The sequence below is a fragment of the Indicator indicator genome, chromosome 3, assembly GCF_027791375.1.
Source record: "Indicator indicator isolate 239-I01 chromosome 3, UM_Iind_1.1, whole genome shotgun sequence".
Classification (NCBI taxonomy): domain Eukaryota; kingdom Metazoa; phylum Chordata; class Aves; order Piciformes; family Indicatoridae; genus Indicator; species Indicator indicator.
Window position 1 is genome coordinate 20,807,461 of NC_072012.1, and position 27,306 is coordinate 20,834,766.

At 37.2% G+C, this 27,306-nt stretch overlaps 1 protein-coding gene across 1 annotated transcript in view; it reads left to right on the top strand.

Moving 5' to 3' along the window:
- HGF (hepatocyte growth factor) overlaps positions 1-26,775 on the top strand; it is a 51,003-nt gene extending 24,228 nt beyond the window's left edge. Inside the window, exons 7-18 of the mRNA XM_054399776.1 lie at positions 969-1,087; positions 9,299-9,473; positions 11,382-11,509; positions 12,976-13,078; positions 14,970-15,109; positions 17,887-17,925; positions 18,398-18,494; positions 21,568-21,642; positions 22,227-22,373; positions 23,111-23,217; positions 25,317-25,462; positions 26,605-26,775. Of these exons, the coding sequence (XP_054255751.1) occupies positions 969-1,087; positions 9,299-9,473; positions 11,382-11,509; positions 12,976-13,078; positions 14,970-15,109; positions 17,887-17,925; positions 18,398-18,494; positions 21,568-21,642; positions 22,227-22,373; positions 23,111-23,217; positions 25,317-25,462; positions 26,605-26,775 (1,447 nt within the window). The remainder of the gene's footprint in view (positions 1-968; positions 1,088-9,298; positions 9,474-11,381; positions 11,510-12,975; positions 13,079-14,969; positions 15,110-17,886; positions 17,926-18,397; positions 18,495-21,567; positions 21,643-22,226; positions 22,374-23,110; positions 23,218-25,316; positions 25,463-26,604) is intronic.
- Positions 26,776-27,306: the final 531 nt, after the last annotated feature.

The window sequence follows — 27,306 nt, forward strand, 5'->3', positions numbered from 1 at the left end:
CTAAAGCGCAATCTTGTAAATCACATTTTCCTCTGCTTGTATGAAACACATCTGCTTGCCATTGTAAATGGATTCAGGTTCCCAGATAGTTAACTTTATTGTTCTCTTATAGACTTTTCATGTTTCTTTTACAAACACGTTTCAATAAAAATAGAAAACCAAGACAATTTGTATTCACTGGAGGAAAAATAAAATATATTCATTTATCTCCTTGTCTTTAAGTTTATAGATGATAATATAGAACACGTCCACACACAAGAAAAAAAAAAAAAGAAACACCAAATAAACCAAACCCTCTCCTTATCTTGAATGTCTGCCTGATTGTTCAATAATTGCTGTAGGAATATGGAAACAATTAAATGGCACAATAGTTCCAAATCTTAATGAGACAAAGTGAGATGGAAGTTAATTCCTTATTTTTCTTTTTTTTTTCCCCCCCTAATGCCTGAAATGAGGGCATGACCTAGAATAAGCTCTATTGCAAAAATGGAGCTATCATTAGTAACATAACTATTCAAAACAGCTTCCAGTTTGAACTCATGGCTGTTGCACTGAAGAACCTGTTTTCTTAATGAGTCCAGCATGTCAGGCAGTGTTTATATAATCCACTTTTAATTGGGCTGTTTTAAAAACCCATGTGGCTTTAGCGTTTGGTCATCAGTTGACAGACACAGGAGCAAGAATTTAGCAATTAGTGGAGTTACCCCATCCGGTATCCTGTGCATTAGCACAGCAGGGAATCCCCCCAGTGTAGGTCTGATTCTGCTGCATATCTGGAAGGAGATTTTATGTTATGAATTTTCTAATAGTGTTAAAAGACATCATCCATCTCACAGGATCAGACCCAAGGTTAATGGTAACTGGCTCTTGTTTGCCTTTGCTGAAGACTGTCCTTTAAGTACCTTGTACAAGCTTGTGTAGTGTTGCCAGGAAGACTTCCTTGACACATTTGTTGTTGTGGTTTGCAGATATCCTGACAAGGGCTTTGATGATAATTACTGCCGCAATCCTGATGGCAAACTGAGACCCTGGTGCTACACTCTTGACCCTAACACCCCCTGGGAGTTCTGTGCAATTAAAACGTGTGGTGAGTTCAAGCAAAATTTATTACTTCCTCTTCCTTTCCAAAAAATCTGGACACAGATAGTCCAAGCAATATAGGACCATAGCTACTTCATTTGTTGCAGTTCACTGACTTTTAAAACAGCTTTCAAAGATAATCATATTATAATCTGGACATTACATTTAATCTGGACAGGAAGTGAAAGAGTTGTGTGTTAGCACCAGAATATGTGCTTACTTAGCATTGGAATATATGTTTACCTTCTGTACAGGAAATTGCATTAAAACATAAAAATAGAGAAGTAAGAAAAATGAGGCAACATCATTATGAAGATCTTATGAACAGTATTAGTCTGGTCATTCTGGGCAGCTGCATTACAATTTAGGAGTAGTTGCAGGCACATCTTCTTCCCTATGCAGTGCTCTGTGTCAGCAAATATTCATTGCTTTGTTTTCCACTTGCACCTTGTGTGGTTCTAGGCCTTGTTTCCTGCAAAATATTCAGACTTGTGCTGAAGACCGTATTATTAATTTCCTCCTGGGTTTCTCTGTGATATTCATCACTGCAGTATCAAAGCACTCCCCAGGCAATTAATTTCTTTTCATCTGTCAGCTACAAGATGGTGGCTTTCCTCAACCTCACTTTACAGAAGATAAATGAATCCAAGTTAGCATTAAGGGATACAGATATTGGATGCCCACTTTGAGTCACTTTAGTTTTTTAGAGCATTCAGCAGCATGTTTTACCTTCAAAGTCCTGATCCTTCTAACTTTGCTGGCAGCTCTGACAGATCTGTTCTACTGATAATTAAATGTCTTAAATGAGAAGTACAGGGCCATCAAGAAAGGTAAAACTACTGGATGGTCCTGGAAAACTCAGATAAAGTACTTTTTCTATACTTTAATGGTAATGTTGAGACTGAGGAAGATGGTAGAATTAAGTTTTCTTGAGACATTTTAATTAAGAAACTGAGATTTACATCCCTAAAATTCCTTACCTCATTCACAACTTATCTGCTTTACAGGTGATAGTCTCCTCTCTTAACTCCCATGCTTCTCATTGCTAAATTTGGAGTCCATTTTTTTGTCTTTAGTGAACTGACAACATGTGAAATAAGCCACGTAGAAGCATTCTGTTAAAAGCAGTCTCATAATACCTAGGCAGATTTTCTTTTCTTTATTTTTCTTTTTTCCTGAAAATACCACACCACTCAGCTTGGTATCACCTGCAAGTTTGCTTAAGGTGCACTCAAACTCTTTATGTGCCATAGCCCTGTGGCAGAGTTCCCATGAATACAGGCAGAAAAGGGACAGCAACATTTTTGGATTTTCTGTGCAGAAGAGGCAGAGGAAAGCTGTTAAAACTACTCAGTGAAACTCAGTGTCGTGTCAGCTCATGAGAAAGTCAGTTTCTCTTAGATGTGCAATTTTGGGAACTATAATTTTCTTTGTTCTCCTGTTTCACATTTGACCAAAATTAAGTGTTAAAAAAAATAATCCTTGAAACCAGACACTCTGCTTTTCATCTATCTGTAAGTGTCACTTCAGCAGGCTTTTGTCATTGTAAAATTCATTTGGTTCTCTTGGGAAGAGTATAGAAGAGCATAGATTCAATTGAAAAGAACAATAAAGCTTACCTGGAACTAGATTTATGTGAAAATTCACAAAAGAAGAAATGAAAAATATGATAAGCACAAAAAGACTGATTTGTAATGACTGTGTAAGTTTCAAAGTTCTCTGTATTTGGTTAGTTTTGTTACATAAATGAAGATAAACCATTACTGGGATATCTAAAATCCAGGTAACATAGATACAGTAGTGGATCTTACAAAATCCCTGTTTCCATAATGTAATCCTGTTCATCTTCCTATAATGTTAACATAAATTTCGAGCAGAGGGGAAGAGAAAAGAGGCTGGCATGCTCATGAGCAGTTGCTACCTAAAAGGGGATGCATGGAATTCTCCATTTTCCCTTGGAATTCTTACCAAACCAAATTATCCCATGCTTTCTGCCTCTACCAGTCCAGAATATTCTCTCTTTTTTTGTTCTTAGCTCTGGCCAGTGTAGTTTCTTACTGTGGCAGTCATGTCTGATCAAATAGTCAATGTTTTGAAAACCACAGGTTGAGTAAGAATTGCTCTTAATGCACTTTATGGCGGAGAGCAATTGAATTTATTCTGAACTACCATATATCATTGAAAATCCAGTATAAAGTAGCTAAAATTAGGGAAATTATTCTCCAGTAAAAATGTGGGGTTACTTTGTGACCTTGAGCAATGTTTGTGATCAGGTTCTTCAGAGACAGAAGAAATTTCATAGGATTATTGCTTGTTTTGTGTCAGGCTCTAATTAAGTCACAGCCATGTTGAAAGCTTGGCCTGTGAACTGCAATACTAATTCATGTAATTGCATCTACAGCTATTGATTATTTTTGATAACGAGGAAAGTTCAGTCTGTCCCCATTGGGAACACAAGTCTTGCTTAGCTCCATAACTGAATTGTCTTTCCAATTTTTTAGTGAGTTCATTTTTAGGGGTTGTTGGATTAGATTTTTGGTTTGTGGGTTTCATTTGGTTTGGGGTTGGAAGTTTTTTCTAATCTAGACATTCCTACATTTCTTTAATTATTACATAATCCATGAATCATCTGTAGATGTGTTCTTTTCCTCTGGTAGATATGTTTTTGTTATGAAAAAAAAAAGTATTCTGAAGTTACAGCTGACTGTTTCACAAATGCAACTTTTATAAACCTTTATCCTTTGGCATTTCCTGAGCTGATGTGTCAGTGTTCTGAGGATTCACATCTGGTTTTGCTGGTCACGTAAAGTTACAGTCCATGAAATATTCAGTATCTAGAGCCTGGCCAAAGCTTTATAAAATACTTGGGTAGGAAATGTCCTGCAAACCATTGTAATGTCACTTTCATCTACCTAAGCCACAATTAGACTCCTGAAGAAAAGCTAATCATCAAACCATTTTTTTAACCCACACTATCATGACTTCAGTGTGGTGCTTAAAGATTTTTCACTCATTTCTAAGCAAAATTTGACTGCCTTAACTAGAAATTGGTTCTTTGTTCTTCAATTAGAAAGCACCTTAAGACCAGTGGAAATTTCACAAGGAAAAGTGTCTTTTCACAGCAAAAAGCTGTAGCTCTGTGGAAGTTACTAAAGCAACCTATATGAGGAAGAATACAAAAGTAGGGATCTTGAAAGTGAACAGTCCTGCAGATAATTCCAAAGGATGGTTAACACAGACATGCAGCATTTCTCTCTACAGGAGATGCAGTGCTGCTCAGTGCTTTATAATCCAGTGAAATAATTTGTTGCTGCTATTACTGTTGAATCACCAGTTTTGGTACCAGAATATCAACACAAAATATCAAAGCCCTGTTTTCAGTTTTCTGTCCTTCTTGAGGCACATAGGAAAACTGTTTTCCCACCTCCCAGCAGGAAGCCCAAAACACCAGACTGTTCTGGGTTGCAGTGGCTGATCCATTTTCTGAAGCTGTGGCTGTGTGCAATCTCAGTACACTAAAAAGAGAGCATGGTGAGTCTTTATAGCTTTGTGGTTTGGATTGTCACACAGGTTTTTAATTTGTATGCTGAGTACTGTTTATATATTTTACAAGAAATACTAATTAGAAAACATGCTTTGCAAATCCAAGTCCTTGGACCATATACAAAAACGTAGGTGTCCTCTCTTTGGGAGAGTGACCACGAGGCAGCCTGCTGCTTGCGGCTTTTGCTACATGTCATGAGTGCTAGTATGCTCTTTAGCCAAAATGCTGACAACAGCTCATATACAAAATTTTCAGCAAAAGAGTCAATGGAAGGAAGAATTCAGAAAAAAAATATGTTTTCAAGACTGAAGAGACAGGAGGGCATCGTAACTTTATTTCCAAGCACAGAAGGCAGAATAAAACATTGTGGCTTGCAGCCAGGGCTGTGAGAAAGAGATGACAGGAGCAATTAAGGATTAGAGATGGCTCAAGCTGCAAAAATTGGATCTGGATTAAGACTTCAGGGACCCCAGGACTGGTTTGAAGTTGCTCACATATGTGTCTGTGGTTTTGGCTTGAGAAAATTTTTGGTTAGAAGACAGGATAAAAGGACAACTATCACAGCAATAAAGAAGTGTAGGATGAAATGAAGAAATGTAAGCAGTGACAGCAAATATGAAAAAGAAAATGACTGTTACTTCAGCCTGAAGGAGGGCATGGGCTACAGGGAAGACAGGAATGGGGAGCTAATGCTGCTTTTTAAAAAAGAAAAGAAAAAATGATAGATGTGCTTCTTTGGGTGAGCCAGAAGGCTATCATAGAGGCCCAGAAATTAAGCTAGCGTTTTGGGGGGGTTAATTCAAATGTCATTCATTTGAAAGCTGCAGAGCGATACAGGATTATTATTGTAAGAAGTATGTTTGGTTGCAACCAACCTGATTTCCAATTCACCCAGCTGATTTGATCGTGAATTTAGGCTTTGATGTCAGTACTCATAGGCAATAGGCAGAAGCGACTGTAGCCCAAAAAGCCCTGAGAGAATTCAGTAAGGTTCTGAGTTTGATGGGAAAGAACAAGCAATGAAAAAACAAAATTGAGAATCTAGGTGTGAAATTAGCTGTTTCACTGTGCCTGCAACCTTTGCAAAGACAAAGAATTACCAGTATTAAATTAATCCTTCTTTAGAAGCAGAGATTTCCACTTCCCATTTGAGTGTGAATTTCTAATTTAAGGATTATTTGTTGAATTATAACATGTAAACAAATAAAAATGCCTCTCAGTTCAAGCCTAATATTTGTGTATGATAAAGATGTTTGTAGAAAGAAAGGCAGTGAAAAAGCACTGATGTAGCTGGTAAAGTGTTACCTTCCACTTTCTGTCATACAGAGGCCATAGCAAAGATCCAGCATTCATTGTGTATGCAGTGGATTAATTTACATTTCCTCAAAAAGGATCCTTCTCAGAGACTTTTCATCATTTCTGAGTTTTGAAAGTGAGATTTAAGAGCTCTGAACCTGCAGAGATCCCCTTTTTAATTTTTTTAAATTTTAAAATTAATTAAAGCTAAAAAATGTTTTGATCTAGCTGTAGATACTGAAACAACCTGTAAAGATCTATCTGTGGACAAGGACAAATGACTTGTATGTGTGCAGCTTGTGGGTGACAGATCTTCAGTACTGTGATTCCAGAGCTTGAGTCTAATTTGTTTCTTCAACTTCTGATTTTTTTTTTTTTTAACTGAAAACCCCCCAAAACACTAGAAATCAGTGGGCCGTGTTTTTTCCTATGTTTCCTGAATTGTAAGACAGTACGTTGAAGGAATCACACAGAAAGCAAAGAGCTTCCACCATCATATTGCCCAGAACTGTAGATGGTATTGCCTCAGGCAGGGATATCTTGAAATAATGTAACTCAGGATGAGCAGCTTCTCCCCATAATGTCACTCACGTTTCTTACTGACATTTGTAGAATGAATTGCATGGATCATACTTAATGAGGGCTTTGTCTTTAGAACATTTACTTTACTGGATTAGGCATCTCATCTCTTTTAAGATCTACTCTTTTAAAATCCTTTGCTGCAAATCAAGGCACCTTTTCCTTTGATGACTGACACGCTAGAAAGATACTGCAACAATATAAGCAAAAGAAGGAATCTTCCTGATGACGTAACTTAGGACTAATTTATTTTTCAACTGTCTTCTTCAAAAAATGTATAGATAGCATAACCATGAAAGAGCATGAATACTCCATCAAAATCTCTACCTTCTTGTAAGTCAGCAGGAGTTTCACCACTGACCTAAAATTTTTGAAGTATTTTCTTCTTTAAAGCCAGAAATAGTACTCTAACTGGTTACTTCAGCTGTAGAATGACTCAAGGCCCCTGCTGATTCCCTCATGCTGACATTACTGTGAGAACCAGAACAAAGACGACTATCTGTGGCTTTGCACATGAAGTTCTGGAGAATGTTTCATCTCTTTACTTAAGCATCTATGAATGCATGAGCTGGCCCATGTTAATAAAGTTACGGATTTTTAATATCTAAATAAGGAGGGTTTCATGGAAAAAAAAAGAAACCTTTGCATTATCATAGTTTGGTCAGGGACTTCAGAGTGAACATGTGAAGGTGGATATATTAGCAGGAAATCCTCAAGTAGCTATCTGTCTTACATGGTTAATTTGAGTTATCAGAATAAAAAGGAAAAAAGAATTTGCAATAGATTTCAAAAGTAGTAAAATTCTGCTAGATAATGACTAAATTCTTCTGCTAATAATAAAGTTTAATGCAGAAATAAAAAGTGATATTTAATTATTAAATCACGAATAGTGTCATAGAATCATAGACTGGCTTAGGTTGGACGTGACTTTAGAGATCATCTACTCCAACCTCCCCAACATGGGCAGGGATGCCTCTCAAATAGACTTGGCTGCTCAAGGTCTTTTATAAGATTATATTTTGTTTCATCTTTCTTTAATAGTATAAAAACTGAACAATGACAACAAAAAGGTACTTCTAATATGAAATGAAAGTATTTGCCTGCATAGTGAAATTTTAGGATGTTAGGAAGAAGTTCTCTACCATGAGGGTGGTGTAACACTTGAGCATGTTGCCCAGGGAGGGAGTTGAAGCCCCACCTCTGGAGATATTCAACGTCAGGCTCAAGAGAACTCTGAACAACCTGATATGGTTACTAGCTGTAAGCCTGCATGATCAATCCACTAGAAAGGGTGCATTTGTCAGCCTGCAGAAGGCTGCTTGTGATACTTGCAGTCAAAGGACTTTAGAAATAAGTTGGAACTCACAATCCTATTGTAAGAGGACAACCTTTGCAGACAAAATGCCTTGGGAAGGACAGGGAATTAATTTGACCACAGAACACTGATGTAAAAACATTAACCAGATGAAGAGAAAAAGGGAAATTTTCTCCAGCTTGGATAAATGTGCAATTCGACTACACAATTTGATGTTCTCATCTGACAGAGAAGTGATCTTTAACATAGAAGATTAGACAGCGAATCAGCCAGACCCATCTGTTATGACATTTGGTTTCCTTAAGATCCATATTCTCTGCAAGTTCACAGAACTGGCTCAAGTTACCAGGAATGAGCTGCATTATGGGTAACACACAAATATTGTTTTAGTCACTGGACCATTTGAAGAAAACTCAGTATACAACTTTATTAACATATTTAATGCTAGCAGCTAATGCTTTTAAAGCAATTAATAAAATCAGTCTTATGAACAACAGCAATTGCCAAAAGATGGACAGCTACTTACAAAAAGATTATATTGGGAGCTTTTTAGGACATTGTAAAAATGTTGCTTTTTAGTTTTGTACTACTTTTTATATATCTGATGCAATATCTGTGCCATTAATTTGCAATTATGAAAATTGCGTAAGAAATAAAAAGGGGCTTTCAAGTTATGCGAATGAGTCATTTCAAAAACCACTGTTGTTCTGAATTTAGTTCAAGACAGCCCACACCAGGGTGAATGCAGAGTATATCAACATCTGTAAAAGATCTTGAGTCCGATGAATTTGTTAGTCTTTAAAACATTTGTCTCTCCATGGAGAATACTGATCTTTGATTTCCAAGAGCTGGGCTTTTTTTCCTTTCGCCCTCCCCCACCCACCCAACTATATGAGGCATAAAAAGAAAAGCTTCTAGGAGGATTTAGCACATTACGTTATAATAGAATTTATCTTCCCTCTCTTTCTGTTTCTCTTTACTATTTTTTTTAATTTTATTTTATCTGCATCTCTTTTTTTTTTTCCTTGTGATTTGATATTTTGGGAATTCTTTGGAGAAAACCAACTGGATTTTAATCCTGCAGGCATGTATGAACATATTTAACAGTGTGCACATGGGTCGTCACTCTGTTTTGTAAAACTAAGCAAACGAGAAAATATTTGCTAAATGGCAAATAGTAACCAAGAATATCTCCTGACCTTCAGTGATATAGGTCAGGTGTCTCACTAAAGAAAAACTCTTGAGTGTTGCAAATTCATTGCTTGCAAGTGGATAAACTAGCATAAGGTCTAACACCTATTGTTATTTCATGGATGTGAACGTAGAGACAATAAAATTATTCTGTAGAAGACATCAGATTGGTAACTTCATCAAAGAGCTCCAATTACCATGATTTGAACTGCAATGTAGACTTCAAACCTGACATCCTGAGCTAGACTCTAGTCTTAAGAAAACAAAACAGCATCTCTTCTCTGGGTCTGCAGATGAAAGCATTGTGAACACCACAGAGGCAACAGTTGCGACATCAACGTGCATTCAGGGACAGGGTGAGAGTTACCGTGGCACAGTCAACACCATATGGAGTGGAATTCAGTGCCAGAGGTGGGACTCTCAGTTTCCTCACCAGCACAACATCACTCCTGAGAACTTCAAGTGCAAGTGAGTATTACTGCAGTGTGAGAAGAGCTTAGTTTTTAAATGTTTAGAAATTCCTGTCACCAAAGGATCTCTTTCTCTCTGCTGCAACCTGATTCACTCACTCTGCTTGATGATGTTGAAAACCATTTGAACATAGGGAAAAAAAAGTTCTTCAGATTTCAAAATACTAGTTCTAGATGAATCTGCATAAAACTTTTAGGGTTTTTATGAACTTTTTCTTCAATAATGTATTCACCAGATTGGAACTTGAATCCTAATAGTGCTAGTATATTACCACTGTTTTTCTTTCAAGGAGGTAAGTGCTTGTCTGCCATTTGGTGGCTGACTTGATATGTCCTAAATGTGACTTAAGTGTAATCTGCTTACAACACTTGACATTTGTGGTACTTGATGTTTCTTTTGTTTTCCATCATTTTAATCCTTTTTCTGTCTCATTACAAAACGTATTTGCATCAATGGGGGTGGTTTTGCCTGAAGAACCATGGGTGATCTAACCTTTCTGTACAGTACATAAACTCCTAGGATGTGCATAATCTTCTTATTGGAGACAGTTACCTTAGTCATGCTCTTTCAGTCCTTTTTTACTTTCAGCATAGAGGAAACCTAATTGACCATCATGCACCCAAAGCCTCATTTGTATTAAAAATCTTTATTGTCTAAATATCAGTCTGGGCTTGTGTTGGGATTTGACAGTCTGGATCTTTCAAAGTTAAGAGAAGATGCCAGTCTGAGTTTGGATTGTCAATCTGACAATGACTTGTTTGAGCAAAACAGTTAAGTTTGTGGTCTTATTCCCTTCACTACTGTTGATCAATTTATTGATCAACTACTGTGCATTGTAACACATCTACTGAAAATGTAACAGTCATCATTGTAATAGAAAATAGGACTGATCCTGAGCTTCCTCTGTCCATCTCAGGAGCAGCTTGAATTTAGTGCTTACACCTGATCGCACAGGTTTTTATCAGAGAAACCACCACTTAAATCAGTTTGTGCTGTAGCTGTGTAATCCTGCTGCAGAATTAGGCCCTTGTGCAGTTCTAACTATTTTCCTAGTGGTTTGGGGGCTGGCAATATTAGGGATGCTTATTCAGCCCATATTTGAGAGCATAGTGGCTGCTCAGGCAAATAGCTTGAGTAAAATCAACAGAACTACTGTCCAAAGCTCACATGAGGAAGAATTACAGTATTAGACCCATTCTTTCTGTATTCTATTATCTGTAAGTGCTGCAGACAGAAAAATATGGTGAAAAATGGAGATGCACAGAACATGGCAACAACTGTCAGGACATGGAAAAATAAAACTTACATTTAAGAGGTTTGACTATTTCATGCAAGCTGTGAGAGACATTTAAAGATGTTCCCTTGTGACTAGCTTTTACTTTAAAGGTAACAGCTGTATAAAATTTCCATATACATTTCTTTTATATTCCAAGATTCAGTTTCTGAAATGATTTGCTGACAGTCTACAGGACTCTGTTTCTCTAAACTCAGCAGAATCATTTAAAGTGCAGGGAATTTTAAGCACTTGGGTAATGTTTGTGTTTAAAAGCACATATAATGGATTGCAGGTGTATCAAATGTCAGCCTGCATGCAAATTTCAGTTGAGAATCCTGATTAAAAATAAACTATATTGACAATATTGTTAACCTTCAAATGAAATCTTATAGCCAGTCAAAACACAGGTCCACTGAAAATTAATCCCATAACTATATTCTCATTGCAATTACTCTATTTTTCTGGACACTGTATTCTTACTGGCTCCTCATATCCTTGCACTTGACACTGGTCAGTAAAATACTGATTTTATGAAGCCTGTATTATTGCTAATTCATAATAAAAAGCAATAGAATGCATCAGTGCTTTTAAGTTATCACTGTTGTGAGCTAGCATATTTATTTTTATAGAGATTTGAGGGAGAACTACTGCCGAAATCCAGATGGATCTGAATCACCCTGGTGTTTTACCACTGACCCAAACATCCGTATTGGTTATTGCTCCCAGATTCCTAAATGCGACGTATCAAATGAAAAAGGTAACAGAGGGGAGGGTGGTAACATGATTTTTAGTGAGTGCTGTACTGTTCCAAAGCAGATAAGCAGGCTGGAAAACTGGAGAAGCTGGTCTCAGTACATCTGGATTACACCTGTATAGTTCCTCTTTGGCTTTATTTGCATACTTGAAATTCATTATGGTGAAAATGAGATGAGTTTCTCAGTTCGTGTTTCAATTTCAGCAGGGAAAGCTGCATCAAAGATTTGCAATTGGATCTGATTTTCAGACAAGTTTATTTGTGTGTGCCATTTTATATTAGCTGGAGATCTGCTCCATTGTCTTACCTTTCTTGGTTTGAAAGGTCTTTTTCCAGAGCTGAGATGATTTCCTTGGTTCACAGTATTTTTATAATTACATATGAGACCACGGAAATATTTTTTCTTTTTCTAATACCCCCTTGTCTAAAAGGAGTTAAGCTGTAAAAATCACATGCCACTTTCCATTATAGCCTCTTTCTGGTTTCAGGTTGGTGCTTCTGTACCTGTAAAGTCTAGGTCGCTGCCTCTGCCTGTAAAGCCCAAACTGAGTCTTCAGGAAAATGTTGTTTTTCCCATGAGGACTTGGTATTACCCTATTATTGCATCCTAAGAACTGAGGTCAATCATAGCATATACTGAGGAAGAGAGACCAATGATCCAACACAGGACTGAATTAAGGACTCCGTCTTTAAATTTTAGCCATTTTGTCTTTTGAAATTTGAAACTGTTGCAGTTGCAGGAGTTATATCAGAGAAAGGATTAAACTCTGACTTTCATTCTGTGTTTTTCTGTAAAGTAACAATTATCAAAAAGTAAAAATACTGATGAATATGACATTAAATACTTCATACAAAAAAAATCTCAAGAAGATTTGTGATAAAAGCTTATGAATGAAACATGACTTCTGCTTGAGTGAACAGGCAAGGGTTTGAATCACATTTAAATGAAAGTCATGTTGATTTTTTTGATTTTGCCAAAGTATAATGTAAGTCTAGAATTATAGACTGCTGCCAGCATCCAGAATCTTCACAGAGGTAAGTTGCTTCAAGTAGACTGAGAGTGTCTGAGTTTTGAGGAGGGAGCAATAAGGGGCAATGTTGTTTTGTTTATATAAAGCAGTTCCAGACAACTTTTAGGATATTCTGTGTTACCCTTTTAAATTAACCATACACTGCCTATTTATGGAAGTGATTTTTCCTCTTTTTATCTAAGTAAGAAAACATTTTAAATGCTGTGTTGAGAATGAAGGCCTCAAGCAAGAAATTATGTTAATAAATTTTAAAACTTTCTGCTATTTTATTTCTGATTTGATTTATGCAGTTGTCTGATTTATATTGTATAGTGTTTGCTAAATATAAGACTTGTAAGAGTTGGTTTTACTTGTTTGGATTACTGATAAAGAGGAAGAGTTTTCTTTTCAATGTTGCACAATCATCCCTTTTTTTTTTTTTTTTTTTTTTTCCCCCAGATTGTTATCGTGGCAATGGCAAGAGTTACATGGGGAATTTATCCAAAACAAGATTTGGACTGACTTGCTCCACGTGGGACAAGAATATTGAAGACTTACGTAGGTGTGTTTATACAAAAGAGAAAGGGATGGTTGAGTGAGTCCTGAATAAATACTGCCTCCAGATGGCATCTCTTTCTGCTGCAGCAATTCTAAAATAGTCCCTTATGCCCTGGAGATTTTAATATCTGTTATTTTTTCTTTCTTTTTTTCCTTAGTGTTTAAATATATTACACAACGTGTTTTTGTTCAGGCTAACCACTAATTGCAGGCTTTGGGATGTTTCTTAGTGCTTACTTTACTGGTGTGGTTTCCCCCATCTTTGTGCTTGAAAGTTTTGTTCTATGAAATGATAGTAGAAATGAAGTCAGCAATTGTTCTCTCATGAATCTGATCTCATAGCTCATGGTGCTTCAAGCAGAAGGTTGCACTTGAAACTACTTAAGGTCTCTTAACAGCCTGAAACTGAATCTTAAGTCTATGATCTAATGACACACCAAACGTCATCAGTGCGACTCGCAATTTCTGTCATTTATTATTACTTTGGCTTTGTATTCAAGCAATAGAAATAGAATTTATTTGTTAAAGTAGGAATGAGTCAGTTCTAAGTAGAAGAAGTTGTGAGTTTTCAAGTTCCTCAGTTTTCCCTTTGTTGTCTTTTAGTTCCCGAAGTTTATATGACTGTGTCTGTATTACATGTGGTACTTCTTGTTGAGGTAGTGCTCATGATCACAGCCATAATGCCTGACACATCAGCCATTGCCCTCTGGAATTTAGCTCCTGTTGATAGTCAGTCCAGTGAAAATGTGTATGTCAGTAGGTAAGCCTTTGGGGAAGCTGTACTGCAAAAGGCAGATTTCAGTAACACAATTTGGAATCACCAACTGGACTTTAGGAAACAGGTTGTCCAGGGACATAGTTGAAGACCCATCCCTGGCTATATTCAAGGTCAGGTTCACAAGGCTCTAAGCAACTTGATCTAGTGAAGGATGTCCCTGCTGACTGCGGTAGGATTGGTCTAGACGACCTTTCGAGATCCCTTCCAACTCAATTCTATGTTTCTGTGTATTTTTTCCTACACAGGGTCAGAGATGGCATGTGTATTCCAGTATGCTGGTCATCTGAGGGAGGCAGAGGTTTAAGATCATGACATTTGAGTCTGTGATAAGTGTTGATTTAGCTGTGAACAAACCAGCTTGAACCTACTGGATTCTTGACACAATTGCATTCATGTAATCTTGAGTACAGATTAGACTTTCTTTACTACCACAAATGTTCCATCTGGGAACTTCTTTAGGGTGTTATCATTCTCACTCTGGTTATGGGTGTGCTAGAAGCAGCGTGCATAGTTGGTTATGAACTGAAAAAGCAGCGCAGGTGTAACTTAGGAAACTTGTATGCTTCTTTTTAACAAGACAGAAATAAACAGCTTTCTCTGCTTCAAATTTTCACCCCAAAATTTCACCTTTGAAGTGTCTCATTAATGTTTGCCATTCGTCCTTTTCCTTGCCTGCTGCTCAGTGTTTCTGTCTCCTTTGCCTAAGTTTCATCTTTTTTAGTGGATTCAGTACTCCATTCTGCTAACTGTTAATCTTCAGGGAGAAGATACCTGTGTTCCCAGAGAAGTCTATGGATTTGCAGAGGGGAACACAGACACTCTTCTAGTTAGTGTAGCTCCTGAGGGTGTCCAGGGATTTTATCTCAAGTGCAAGAAAACCTCCTAGCTGTCCAGTGGATACAGTGCTTAAAAATGCCAACCAGAGGAAACTTGGACTCAGATCCAGCAAATATTTGGGTCTCATCTTCCCTTTGATTTTAACCAGCCCTAAACTCTGACCTGTAGGCTTCTCAATCAGCTAATATTACAATGTGGGGCAAAGCAACATTTAACCTCTGAAAATTTGGGCTATAGTATAAAGCTTTTCAGCACTTTGAATTTTTTTTTTTCCCTGTAGGCATATACAAATATTCAGAGAACCAGATGTTAGTAAACTGAAGAAAAACTATTGCCGCAACCCAGATGATGATTTTCATGGTCCCTGGTGTTACACAGATGATCCTCTCGTTCCCTGGGATTACTGCCCTATTTCTCGATGTGAGTACTTGGTGTGCCTCAGGCATTGTCAGCTCTGCAGTCCCAATGAAGCCATGGTGTCACATACGTGTGATTACCTTTCTGTTGCCACTTGTGGCAGCAGAAAATGTGTAATTCAATCAAGAATCAGTTGTGCATGACTTGAGAAGGAACAGACAGAAGCTGCTTGTGCAATACATGAACAAGGGGTCTTTTTCCTTGATCAGCTTGGAGATTTCAAGGCTTGTTTATGCAGTAGGAGCATAAAAGGGCTATTACAGATGGTCAAACATTTTCCAACAGATCTAGCTATTGACTGAGGGCTGGACGGAGACAAAGAATTGTCTGGTGGTCAGAATGCTGGCTGTGGCCTCAAGACACCCAGGGACAGTTATCTTCTGTGCTACAAGCTTTGTGTGACTTGTATTTGTTTATGAAGTTAGGAAAACTCACTATATGTACTCTGATGTGTGTATGTGCCTTATAGATAAAATTCTGCTTTCAGATATTTATGGGATGATTTAACTCTTGGCAAGAATTAGGAACATCACTCTTCCAAAGCTGCAAGTTAAAAATCTAAATAGATTAAATAAACAGATAGAAAGATCCTAGGGATTTCAGTAGTAACTTGAAGTAGAAAAAGAGAGATTTACATTGAAAAATATGCAATTCATATTTATGTTCAAATTTTTTCACTTCAATTCTTATTTCTAAACCATTGAGCTGTATCTCCAGGGAGAACATTTAAATGGAACATCAGGCTTTTGAGTGCATGTCTGTCATCTCAAGAACTTAAGGATAATGTTACATTCATTCCTAGCTGCAAATCTGCTGTATTTTCTCATAGTCTGAAGTGCAACATTTTCATGAGGTGATATGTGAAGTCTCAGGTGATATTTTGGCATCTATGTGAAAAGTAAACAAACTGTGCTAAAGGTTATTTTTGTCAATGTAGATAAAGAACAACAGCTGAAGAAATACAAATTTTATTTGTTCTGAGTTCATTATCTGGATCTATGGAAATACTCAGGGCAATGGTGAAGGTTATGATTTCTAGAAGCAAAGTTCTGACATCGAATATGTCTGGTTTTCAGTTGTAACTTTTGTTAAACTACCAGCAGTTCACTGAGGTATTGCTAACCAGCTTAACCATTACACAAACAATGCTGGCAGTCCCCAAGCGGACTTACTCGGTGCCTTCAGCTGGTCACTTCAAACTGCGTTATGATACAATGGAATTAATATAATATCATATCACAATATATATTATAATATACATTATATATATATATAAAAGCTTAGAGTCCTGCCCCTGGGAAGGACCAACACCATGCACCAGTAGAGATGAGGGCTGACCTCTGCTGGAAAGCAGCTCTATGGAGAAGGACCTTGGAGTGGACAAAATGTTATCCATGAGACTGCAATGTGCCCATGTGGCCAAGAAGGTCAATGGTATCCTGGAGTGCATTAAGAAAAATGTGGCCAGCAGGCTGAGGGAGGTTCTCCTCTGCCTCTACTCTGCACTCATGAAACCATATGTGGAGTACTATGTCCAGTTCTGGGCTTCCCAGTTCAGGAGAGACAGGGAAACACTAGAGAGGATCCAATGGAAGGCTACAAAGATGATTAAGGGAGTGGAACATCTGTCTTATGAGGAAAACCTGAAAGATCTGGGGCTCTTTATCCTAGAGAAGACTGAGAGAGGATCTTATTAATGTTTATAAATTTCTGAAGGGTGAGTGTCAAATGAAGGTGACAATCTTTTTTCAGTGGTGCCCTGCAATAAGAAAAGTTGCAGTGGGTACAACCCGGAATACGAGAAGTTCCACCTTGACATGGGGAAAAACTTCTTTACTGTGAGGGTGATGGAGCACTGGAACAGGCTGCCCAGAGAGGTTGTGAAGTCTCTTTCTCTGGAGACTTTCAAAGCATGCATTTTGGACTCATTCCTGTGTGGCCTGCTCTAGGTGATCCTGCTTTGGCAGGTGAATTGGACTAGATAATCTCCAGAGGTCCCTTCCAAGCTCTACTGTTCTATGATATATGTATACATACATACACATATGCATAGGTATATACACTTGGACATTTTCAACTATGTATATGTCTATGTCTTTTCATGGATATGGATCTATTTTATTAATGATGAAAATCTAGTTGGATGAGATGATTTGGATTTGGACTGTGCATATTTTCTGTAGCTACACCTATGCCTCAAGCTCCTAATGCTACGTCAATGTGCAGACTTAACTGAAGGCAAAAGTTTAGAATCAGACTTAAGCAACCTTGTTGTAACTGTTGTGGTCTCAATGGAAGAACCAAACCAGATTTTGGGGAACAAATTTCGATAAGGATAAGTTTTCGCTGATAGCAACATAAAAGCACATTTGAAGTTTCAGAGATTTTTAAGGAAATGACAAAAATTCATCAAATCTGGTTTGGATTTAACCACTTGACTTATGTACTTCCTGAAAGCTTATAGAAAAGTCACAACCTAATTTTTCAGCAGTTGCTGGTTTGAATGAAACTTGTAAATGGAACATGACAGATAGCCTGATGTAATCAGGATTCAGCCAAGAAGAAAAATACTTGGAACTTCTGTTAATTCTTATTTCATTTTCTTGGAACAAAATACAGCGTTCTTGTGAGTCCTTTCCAAATTGTGCTTTTGCAGAGTATTGAAGAAATCATTGAAGTTAAAAATTTGTGGACTACTAAAATCAACAATATACCATTTGCTGTTTAGTTCTACTCTATTAGATTTTTAGTTGTTTTAATTTTGCTTTGTGGTTGTCTAGGTGAAGGTGATACAACTCCTACTACAACCAGCTTAGATGGTAAGTTTGCAGTGCATGTATTGTATCCTCTAAGACCAGCCATTTCTTTCCAATTGGGAAACAAGAGAAAGATCAGTTAAACATAAAAAAAAAAAAAAACAAACCTGAAACTTGGTAAAAATTGCTTTTAGAAGAGGAAAACGTGGAATAGCTTTATTATACTTCTTTATCTCATTGTACTTTGCTGTCTTGCCAGTGCTGAGATATGAGAATTATTTTCAATGTTTGCTTTATACCTATGTAAATCTCTGAAAAACTTCTTTAGATATATGCATTTTATACTCCCTATGAGTATTTATACAAAGGCTGACCCAGCTTTGCTGAAGTAGTTTTGATGCTCTAGAAATGTATTTCATTAACACAGGAAAGTTAATCTGTAATAAATATTGACCTTCTTGTGGTCCTTATGTGCAACTGTACAGGTTTCCTACCGCTGTTTTTAGTAAAATGTGATCTCTGGACCTGCTTTCAGATACTGTCATTCCTTGTGCCTCAACAAAACATTTGAGAGTGGTAAATGGAATCCCAACACAAACTAATGAAGGATGGGTGGTTAGTTTGACATACAGGTAACTATCACTTTGATTAGAAGGACAATGTCTACTAGGATATTTGCTTTGGAACTGCAAAGAATGACAACCTTGATAAGAATACTTTTAGACTGTACTTAAATTCTGTAAAATCAGAAAATCAGCATTCCTGAAACATCAAGTGATTCCATAGTATTCATTCCATCAGTGAATTATTTTTATCCCTAGCTTACACACATGAGCTTGTAAAGCATTCATAGTGCTCTGCTCTTTACATTAGCTATTGCAGATCTTTTTATTACATTAGTGTAGAATTTAACATTAAATTGTTTGTTTTAGAGATTGTTACATACAAATTGAGTTTAGTATCAATATTTTCACTTTAACAGCAATGGATTTAATCATGAAGAATTGGATTCAGGATTTATACCTGTGTCAAATTTAGTTTTCTGCTCATATCAATGAGTACAATTAAAATGCATTCTGTATAAAAAAATAAAAGTACTATCTATACGGAAATCTTTTCCATTCTGTTAAACAAGACCCTAACATGTACAACTGGAAATGTGTCTTACATTATGGCTGATCCTCGCTTTACTACTGTGTAAAAGACAGAATATGGAATTATTGTTTCCTACTTTGATTACACTGATTCCATAACTCATCAGCTGGAAGTGTAAATCGTTAATGTATAACAGGAGATAAATCTCATGCATCAGTCCTATATCTTTTATTATGAAAAAGAAGTTTTTAAAAAAGTCTTTGTCTTCTACTACAGACTAAAGTACGGCTCGATTCTGTCAGCTTATGGTTCATCACCTCTTATAAAACCTTGTTATAAGACAGGTATTAAATAAGAAATTGGAGTAAGGAAAAGATAAGTCTGTTTTCCACATTGCTTCATTGCCAGATAAATTCTGGAATTCCTTCTAATCCTTGGCAATCTTTGTATTTTATGAGAACAAATCAGTCCTAGAACTTTCTGGAAGTCCAGCAGATGGTTCAAAAATATATTTCTAGATGAGCATTGCTCTATTCCTAGAGTTATTTAGACAATGTAAATAGTGAGATAGGTGGGCTGAATCACTCTCTGGAAAAATTTATTTTTGCACCCTTTTTAAAGCAGTCTTGATGTGTGAGGAACTTTTAGACAGGTATGACAAGTTACATCTGCATGCCTAAAATTTAGATAGCTAATATTAAGGTAGTTCAACATAGATTTTTTGCTTAAAAAATTGCAGACTCCTTTATGAAAAAAGAGATTCTTGGAATAGTCCTGCAGAAAATTATATTTTTAAGTATTACATGTGGGCATAAATATGTAGTTTTATTTTGTATTGTTACCAAGGAAGCAAATAGAATGTTTTCTGAAAAAAAATTCTTAATAACTTCAGGACGTTCTGCAAAAAAACTAACTCTACATCTCAAAAGGTAAAAAGAATGGTAAAGGCCCAATGTCCACCTCTAAATGTTTATAGATTCACAGAATGGTTTGAGTTGGAAGGGACCTTCAAGATCACCTAGTTCCAACCCCCTGCTATGGACAGGGAAACCTTCCACTAGACCAGGTTACTCAAGGCCTCATGCAACCTCTCCTTAAACATCTTCAGGGAAGGGACATCTGCAACCTCCCTGGACACAACCTGTCCTAGTGTCTCACCACCTTTACTATTTATTTATGTTTATATTTACTTGAATTTCTTCCTACTCTCAAATCTTAATCTCCCCTCTTCCAACTCAAAACCATTGCCCACCATCCTGTTGCTATAAGACCTTGTAAAAGGTTCCTCCCCAGCGATTCTGTAGGTACTGAACAGCTGCTCTAAGGTGTCCTGGAGCCTTCTCTTCTCCAGGCTCAACAGCCCAAACATATGAAATTAATCAATGACATATCTCCTTATATATGTGATAGATAATCTCTTATCAGGTATATTTAAGTATATTTAGAGTAATTTCTTGTATTTTGTGGAATCAGCTCTGGATTTGTCTCCCATGAAAATAAGTTTAATCTTCCTATATGTACTAGTCAATCTTCTAAAGCAGATGATGCAATCTTATAAAATCCTTTTGCTAATTAGTGATGCAAACATAACATGGAAGAACACATTATACTCCTGATTGTGGCATTTTTACATTAAAACTGGGCAGAATCCATATTTTAAAAAAGAATCCAGCCTTTTGGATCAGATATTTTGTTTCTCAACCAAAATACTATTAAGAGTAAAATGACAAGCATCTGTGTTTTTCTGATGCCTTTGGACTCCATATAGAGTCTGGGCTCCTTCCAGAAGTTCTTTGCAAAGCTTTGAACATTTGTGTGATTTGAATTTATAAATTGTGAGATTTTTTTAAGCTTTTCCCAAATTGCTGACAATTCTGATTCACTTTCCAAAGAGCTGCAGAAGATAAATGTGATTTTGGGGGCACAAAGAAGGAAACTAATTAATCTGCATTCCACAGTTGTCTTTAATTTTGAAAGGACTGTCATGCTTAATTGCCTTAATTTTACTTGATATATTATGTTGCAGGTTTTCTGTAATCACATGTAGGATGTCATACATTGCAGATTGTTTCCAACTGAAGTATGTGGGGACAGAAATCTCCCAGGATTTGCAATCAAATAGGAACTTTTCACCTTGAGGTCAATGCTTTGAATAATGCCTGCATGAATAATGACCAAATGTCATTTACATCTGGTGGCAGTTTGGGGACTTGCTTGAAGGTTTCAGTCCAGATACTATTGTAAAGAATTAGCTTGTCTTTTTTTTTTTTTTTAATAAAAATAAATAAATAAGGTCTCATTATAAATTCAGCTTTGAAACCACTGAATGATCAGTCACTGAATTTCTCTTTTTTCCTGGTTTTTATACATTGGAATTATTCTTTGCAGAGTCATATTACTGTAAGTGTTGAAAATGCAGAGGAAAGGGACAGAGACATAGTTTTGCAGGTTATCAGTCATCCACCTTTCACCAGAAAAAAAACATGGGGAGAAAAAGTACTCTCTAATTTTTTTGACTATGTAGAAAAAAATACTATTACTAGGTTGTTGGATTTTTTTCTTTTTTCTTTTTTTACCTTTTTAAATGTATTATTCTTTTTTTCTTCCCAGGAATAAGCATATCTGTGGTGGCACTTTGATAAAGGAAGAGTGGGTCCTGACAGCAAGGCAGTGTTTCCCTTCTCGGTACAGTAGTCTGCGGTTTTGCAATATTGAAATCCATCTATTTTCCAGAATTTATCAGCACATCATTTTGAGTTAAATGCAGTGGTTTTCCCTCCTGTTTGGCTCTATCAATACTTTTCTGATATAAAAGTCCTGTGAGACCTTGGTATTTTCTGTTGTTATTGTTGTTAATATAAAAGAGCTCTGGTTATTTTACATAGAAGTATAAATATATTTTCCGAGTGTAATGGTTGGCCTCTTCATGAAAATAATCACGTGTTTCTGCTTAACTGGACAGAATAAAGTAGGAAACTTGGGAAAGTCTCAAAAAGTTCAAAGGTTCGTACTGTCCAAGGATCTAAATGTTTGGGAAGTATTTGGAAATAAAAATTAGATTTTAGTAGCAGTTAAAGATAAAATTATGAGATGGCTTTAGATCAAAAACTTAGATCTCAGCATACTGATTTTGCAATAGGAATTGGTAGCATAAGCCCATTTCTTGTGAAGACTACTAGTTAACATCTTCTAGCATAATCATATTAAGCAAAGATTTCGAGTGATTTTATTATACACAACAAAATCCTAACCAACTTTGCCTCATTTAGGTACAAAGATTTGAAAGACTACAAAGCCTGGCTCGGAGTCCATAATATTAAAGGAAAAGGAGAGGAGAAGCACAGACAAGTCCTGAACATCTCGCAGTTGGTATATGGCCCCACAGGGTCAGATTTGGTTTTACTGAAACTTAGCAGGTTAGTAGCTGCTCTTGCAGATTCCAGGATTTTCAACTGATGAATAAGATTCCTCCTAAATGAGACTTACAAATTCAGTTCCTTGCTGTCTTTGATACTGCAGATGATTTCTGCATGGGATAATCTTCCAATGATGAGAAAGTTTACTTGGCATATGCAAAAAACAGATGTTACCTCTGAAAAATTATGCCTATTTTATTTCTTCTTGATAACCAAGTTTAGGTTTATTAGGAGGTTTTTGGTTTTACAATGTTTTTTTTTTTTTGTTTGTTTGGTTGGTTTGTTGGTTTGTGTTGGTTTTTTGTGTTTGTGTGTTTTGTGGATTTTGGTTTTTTGTCTGTTTTTCTGTTGGGTTTATTTTTTAAAACATTTACCTGTCTATGGTTTTAACTTATAGCATAACAATCAGATTGTAACTTAGATCCTCGTGTATATACGAGCTTTCAAACTTCCTCCATATTAGCTGAACAATCCCAGCTGCCTCAACCTGTCCTCGCAACAGAGGTGTCCTGTCTCTTGGATCATCTTGGTGGCCTTCCTCTGGACTCACTCCAACAGCTCTGCATCCTTCTTACTATGGGACACCAGGACTGGACAAAGAATCCATCATATTCTTCAAAGATGGGAAAGAATTAGCAGAGTTTTTAAATGCTGTGGTCTCTAATAAATTTAACATCACTTTGAAGATACATTTTAGAAGGTTAAGTAACTACCTACTATTTGTTTTCTCTTTTCAGACCTGCTATATTGACAAATTTTGTAGAAATAATCCGATTACCCATTTCTGGGTGTACCATTCCAGAGAAGACCAGTTGCAGTGTTTATGGATGGGGATACACTGGATGTAAGAAAAAACTATTTTTAAAAACCTAAATGAATACGTTGGCAACTTACTTCCTCTTGTCACTATAGGTGAGGCTGCTGGTATTGCCTGATGCCACAGTGTCCAACACTTGTTCTAAAATGGAATTTTGTTTTTTTCCCTGTTTTTAGGATCTTTGAGTATTTTATCTAAGTGCAGGATCATAGAATTGTTTTGTCTGGAAAACACCTTTAAGAACATCAAGTCCAAGCTACCAAACGTGGTGCTACATCATGACCCTTAGCACCACATCTATGTGTCTTTTTAAACACCTCTGGGTATGGTGATTCAACCACCTCCCTGGGGAGCCTCTTCTTTTCAGTGCAGAAGTTTCTTCCATCCAATTTGAATCTTGCTAGCACAAGTTGTGGCCATTTCCTCTCATCCTATCACTTGTTGCTAGGGAGAAGAGACCTACACCCACCTCTCTACAACCTCCTTTAAGGTAGTTGTAGAGAGCGATAAGGTCTCCCCTCACAGCTTCATTTTCTCCAGACTGTTCATCTTAAGAACTGTTCTCCAGACCCTTCATCAGCTGTATGGCCCTTCCCTGGACCTGCTTCAGCACCTCAATGTTTTTCTTGGAGTGAGGGCCCCAAAACTGAAAAAAGGACTCAGGGCATGACCTCACCAGTGCTGAGTACAGGGACACTGGAAAAAATAATAGAGTCATATGATCAGAGAGATAATTAACATACATAAAAAAGTGCCCCAAGTCTGGCATTTCCTAACTTTTGAGTACTTGACATTGCAACCTTTTTAATGTTTATTAAACAGTTTTTGTGTGAAGTAAATACAAATATGTGCGAGAACAGACATTTATTTAGTCTGGTAAGTACTATATCTGGCTAATTATGTGTTGATAATAAAGTTAATAGCTGCCAGTTAACAATAAGTACTCTAATAATTATTGTGCTCAAATGTCATTTTGCCACAGACCCCAAGTAAGCAGCAGCAACATACTCATGTTGTCCTGGAAGCAGAGGAAAAACTAGCCTGTAGTTCTGTATTCCTTGTAGCCATCATGCTGCATTTCTTTGTGGGTGGCAAGCAATCTGTACCAGCCCTCTCCCAGATGACTGCCTTTGATGTTCCCAGCATGGCCATATTAGCCACCCTTTGATGGGAATGGCTGACTAGGGGACAGGGAAATCAGGCTGGAACACAGTGCAGCATCACAGGAGAGCTTAGCTTAAGAGAACTGATAAGGAATTTGCAATGTTGTGGAGTTATGTAATAGAGTAAACACATAACATCTGTCATCCAAAGACTTTGTACTAGATTTGATGCACTACTTATTATAATCCTCACGGCATCCCGGTCAGGGAAAGAAGTGTTACAGTCATTTTTAAAAAATAAAACAGAATGGTAAGTTGGTAAAGAGCAAGCTTGGCATTTTCTTTTGATGGCTGTGCAAAGAACAGGCAGGTCCAGGCTCTTTATTTATCTTCGCAGCTTGTACAGGCTTGTCTTTTGACATGTAGAACAAGAGCAAGCTCCACAGGACTCCTGCTTCCCGACCTTCACACTGATGAATGGAGATTGCGCAAGGCTGTGGCTCTGCCCTTGCAGGCACAAAGTCATTCAGTGTAGCTGAGCCAGCACAGAATGAGAAAAACTCTGATCTGCTGCAGTATTTTTCAAGCCACATGTCCTTCCTTAGACTGTGGCAGGCACTCTTACACGTTAACTCATGTTTAAGGCAGGGATCAAAAGCCTTACTTCACTGATAGGAGTGAAAACATTCTCAGTCTCGCTTCTGATTTCTGTGGACAAGCTTGTGGTGAACTGCAGTGTAAATATGGTTACTTAGCCCTTTATTCTAATCCAAAAAACTTCACCAGATATTCTCAGAAAACTGAACAGACATGGACACCAAAAAAATTTCTTGCAAAGCTTATTTTTAGCAAGCATAAGAAACCCAAAAGACAGATATATGACAACAGGAGGGATAGTCAAAACTACGAGTACTGGAGAGAAAGTGCAATAACTAAAGTAACAGGATTTTATCCACATTGCATCTTCAATTATTCTTTTCCCCTTAAAATTGAATAAAGTTTTCTTCCTCCTTTTAATTCTAGTAATTAATTATGATGGCCTGCTCCGAGTAGCAAACCTGTTAATTTTGGGTAATGAGAAATGCAACCAATATCTCAAAGGGAAGATCACTGTGAATGAGTCAGAAATCTGTGCTGTGGCTGAAACCATTGGTGCTGGGCCTTGTGAGGTAAATATTGCAATTTCTCAAATACATTCTTATTCATAGAATGCTTTAGGTTGGAAGGGACCTTGAAGATCATCTAGTTCCAATCCCCCCTGCCATGGACAGGGACACCTTCCACTAGACCAGATTGCTCAAGGACTCATCCAACCTCCGCCTTAAACACCTCCAGGGAAGGGACATCCACAACCTCCCTGGGTGGCCTGTTCCAGTGTCTCATCACCCTCACCTTCGTTCACACATCCATCAGCATAACTATTTTCTCTGTGTTAAACTTGTACATGAAAAAAATTAATCTTTTGCATTAGAAAACAATTTCTGGTTTTAGTGATCTATATCCTGCCACAGAGCAGGGAGAGATTGTTTTGCTTCACGTTCACCATACCAGCACACCAGTAAAGGATTGACATGGATTTTAAATACATTACTATGGCTAAATGCATCATTGGACTGCAATAAATTTGTGTTCTTCATCATAAGGGCTAAAGTGGGCTGTGTGTATCTTTTGTTTGAATAGAAAGCAAAGACTGGAATAAATCTAACGCAAAACATAATGAGGTCACTGCACAACAGAGCTGATAAATTGTGAGAAAAGATCATCACAAAATGTACTGTGGTTTAGTATTATTCAGAAGGCTGGAGCATTTGATCTCCCTAATGAGCCTGATGGAACAGGTCCAGAGGAGGGCTGCAAAAATGATCAGGGGACTGGAACACCTCTCCTACAAGGACAGGCTGAGGGAGCTGGGGTTTTTCAGCCCAGAGAAGAGAAGGCTCCAGGGAGACCTTCTAACTGCCTTCCAATAGTTGATACAGGGGCTAGAAGAAGGATGAAGCGAGACTGCTTACAAAGACCTGGAGAGATAGGACAAGGGGCAATGGTTTCAAACTAGAGAAGAGGAGATTTATATTGGATGGTAGGAACAAGCTCTTTACCTTGAGGGTAGTGGAACACTGGAACGCAGTAGCCCAGAGAGGTAGTTGAGGCCTCATCCATAGAGATACTCAAGGTTCTGAGCAACCTGATCTAGTTGAGGATGCTCCTGGTTCCTGCAGAGGGGGTTGGCCTTGGTGATTTTTGGAGGTCCCTTCCAACCCAAACCATTCTTTGATTCTAAGTGATATTCTTTGTTTATTTTTTTCCCTAGCGAGATTATGGTGGTCCCTTGGTTTGTGAACAAAACAGACTGAAGATAGTGGTTGGTGTCATTGTTCCTGGCCGTGGATGCGCCATTCGAAATCGTCCTGGGATTTTTGTCCGGGTCTCATATTATTCCCGGTGGATACATAAGATTATGATGACCTATAGAAAACCCTGAAAAATTCAACAACTTCTATTCAAAGAAAGATTTGGGACAGCATGGAATTAATGTGTAATGTAAAGATCAACATTTTTTTTTAAAACTACTTGATAGTCAAGTTTGTTGAGCTTCTTTTAATATTTATGGGTGTTTTTGGTGTTTTTGTCTCTCAGTGTTGTTTTATAAATGTTGGAGTAACTTACAGCATATGCAACTATGATGACATATCTCCTGAAGATACTTGAATGGGTAAACAATTTTGCAAAGAAATTATTACTGGATGACGTACAATTTTGTAGGGATAGATCAAATGACCTCTTTTTTGCTGCTCTTCAGATTATCTTAGAAGGAGAAACAAATTATAGTTTTATTTAACACATCTGATTCTTTCTACAGCTATATTTCTCTTCATCTATGACAAAAGACCTACTGAGAGATATATACATCTGTCAATGACAGCAAATGCAATTGTATTTCTCTTCTCTCATGTAAGAGGTTAAAGATTTCAATATTTCAGTAAAAAAATCATCTCTTTAGAAATTTATCTTT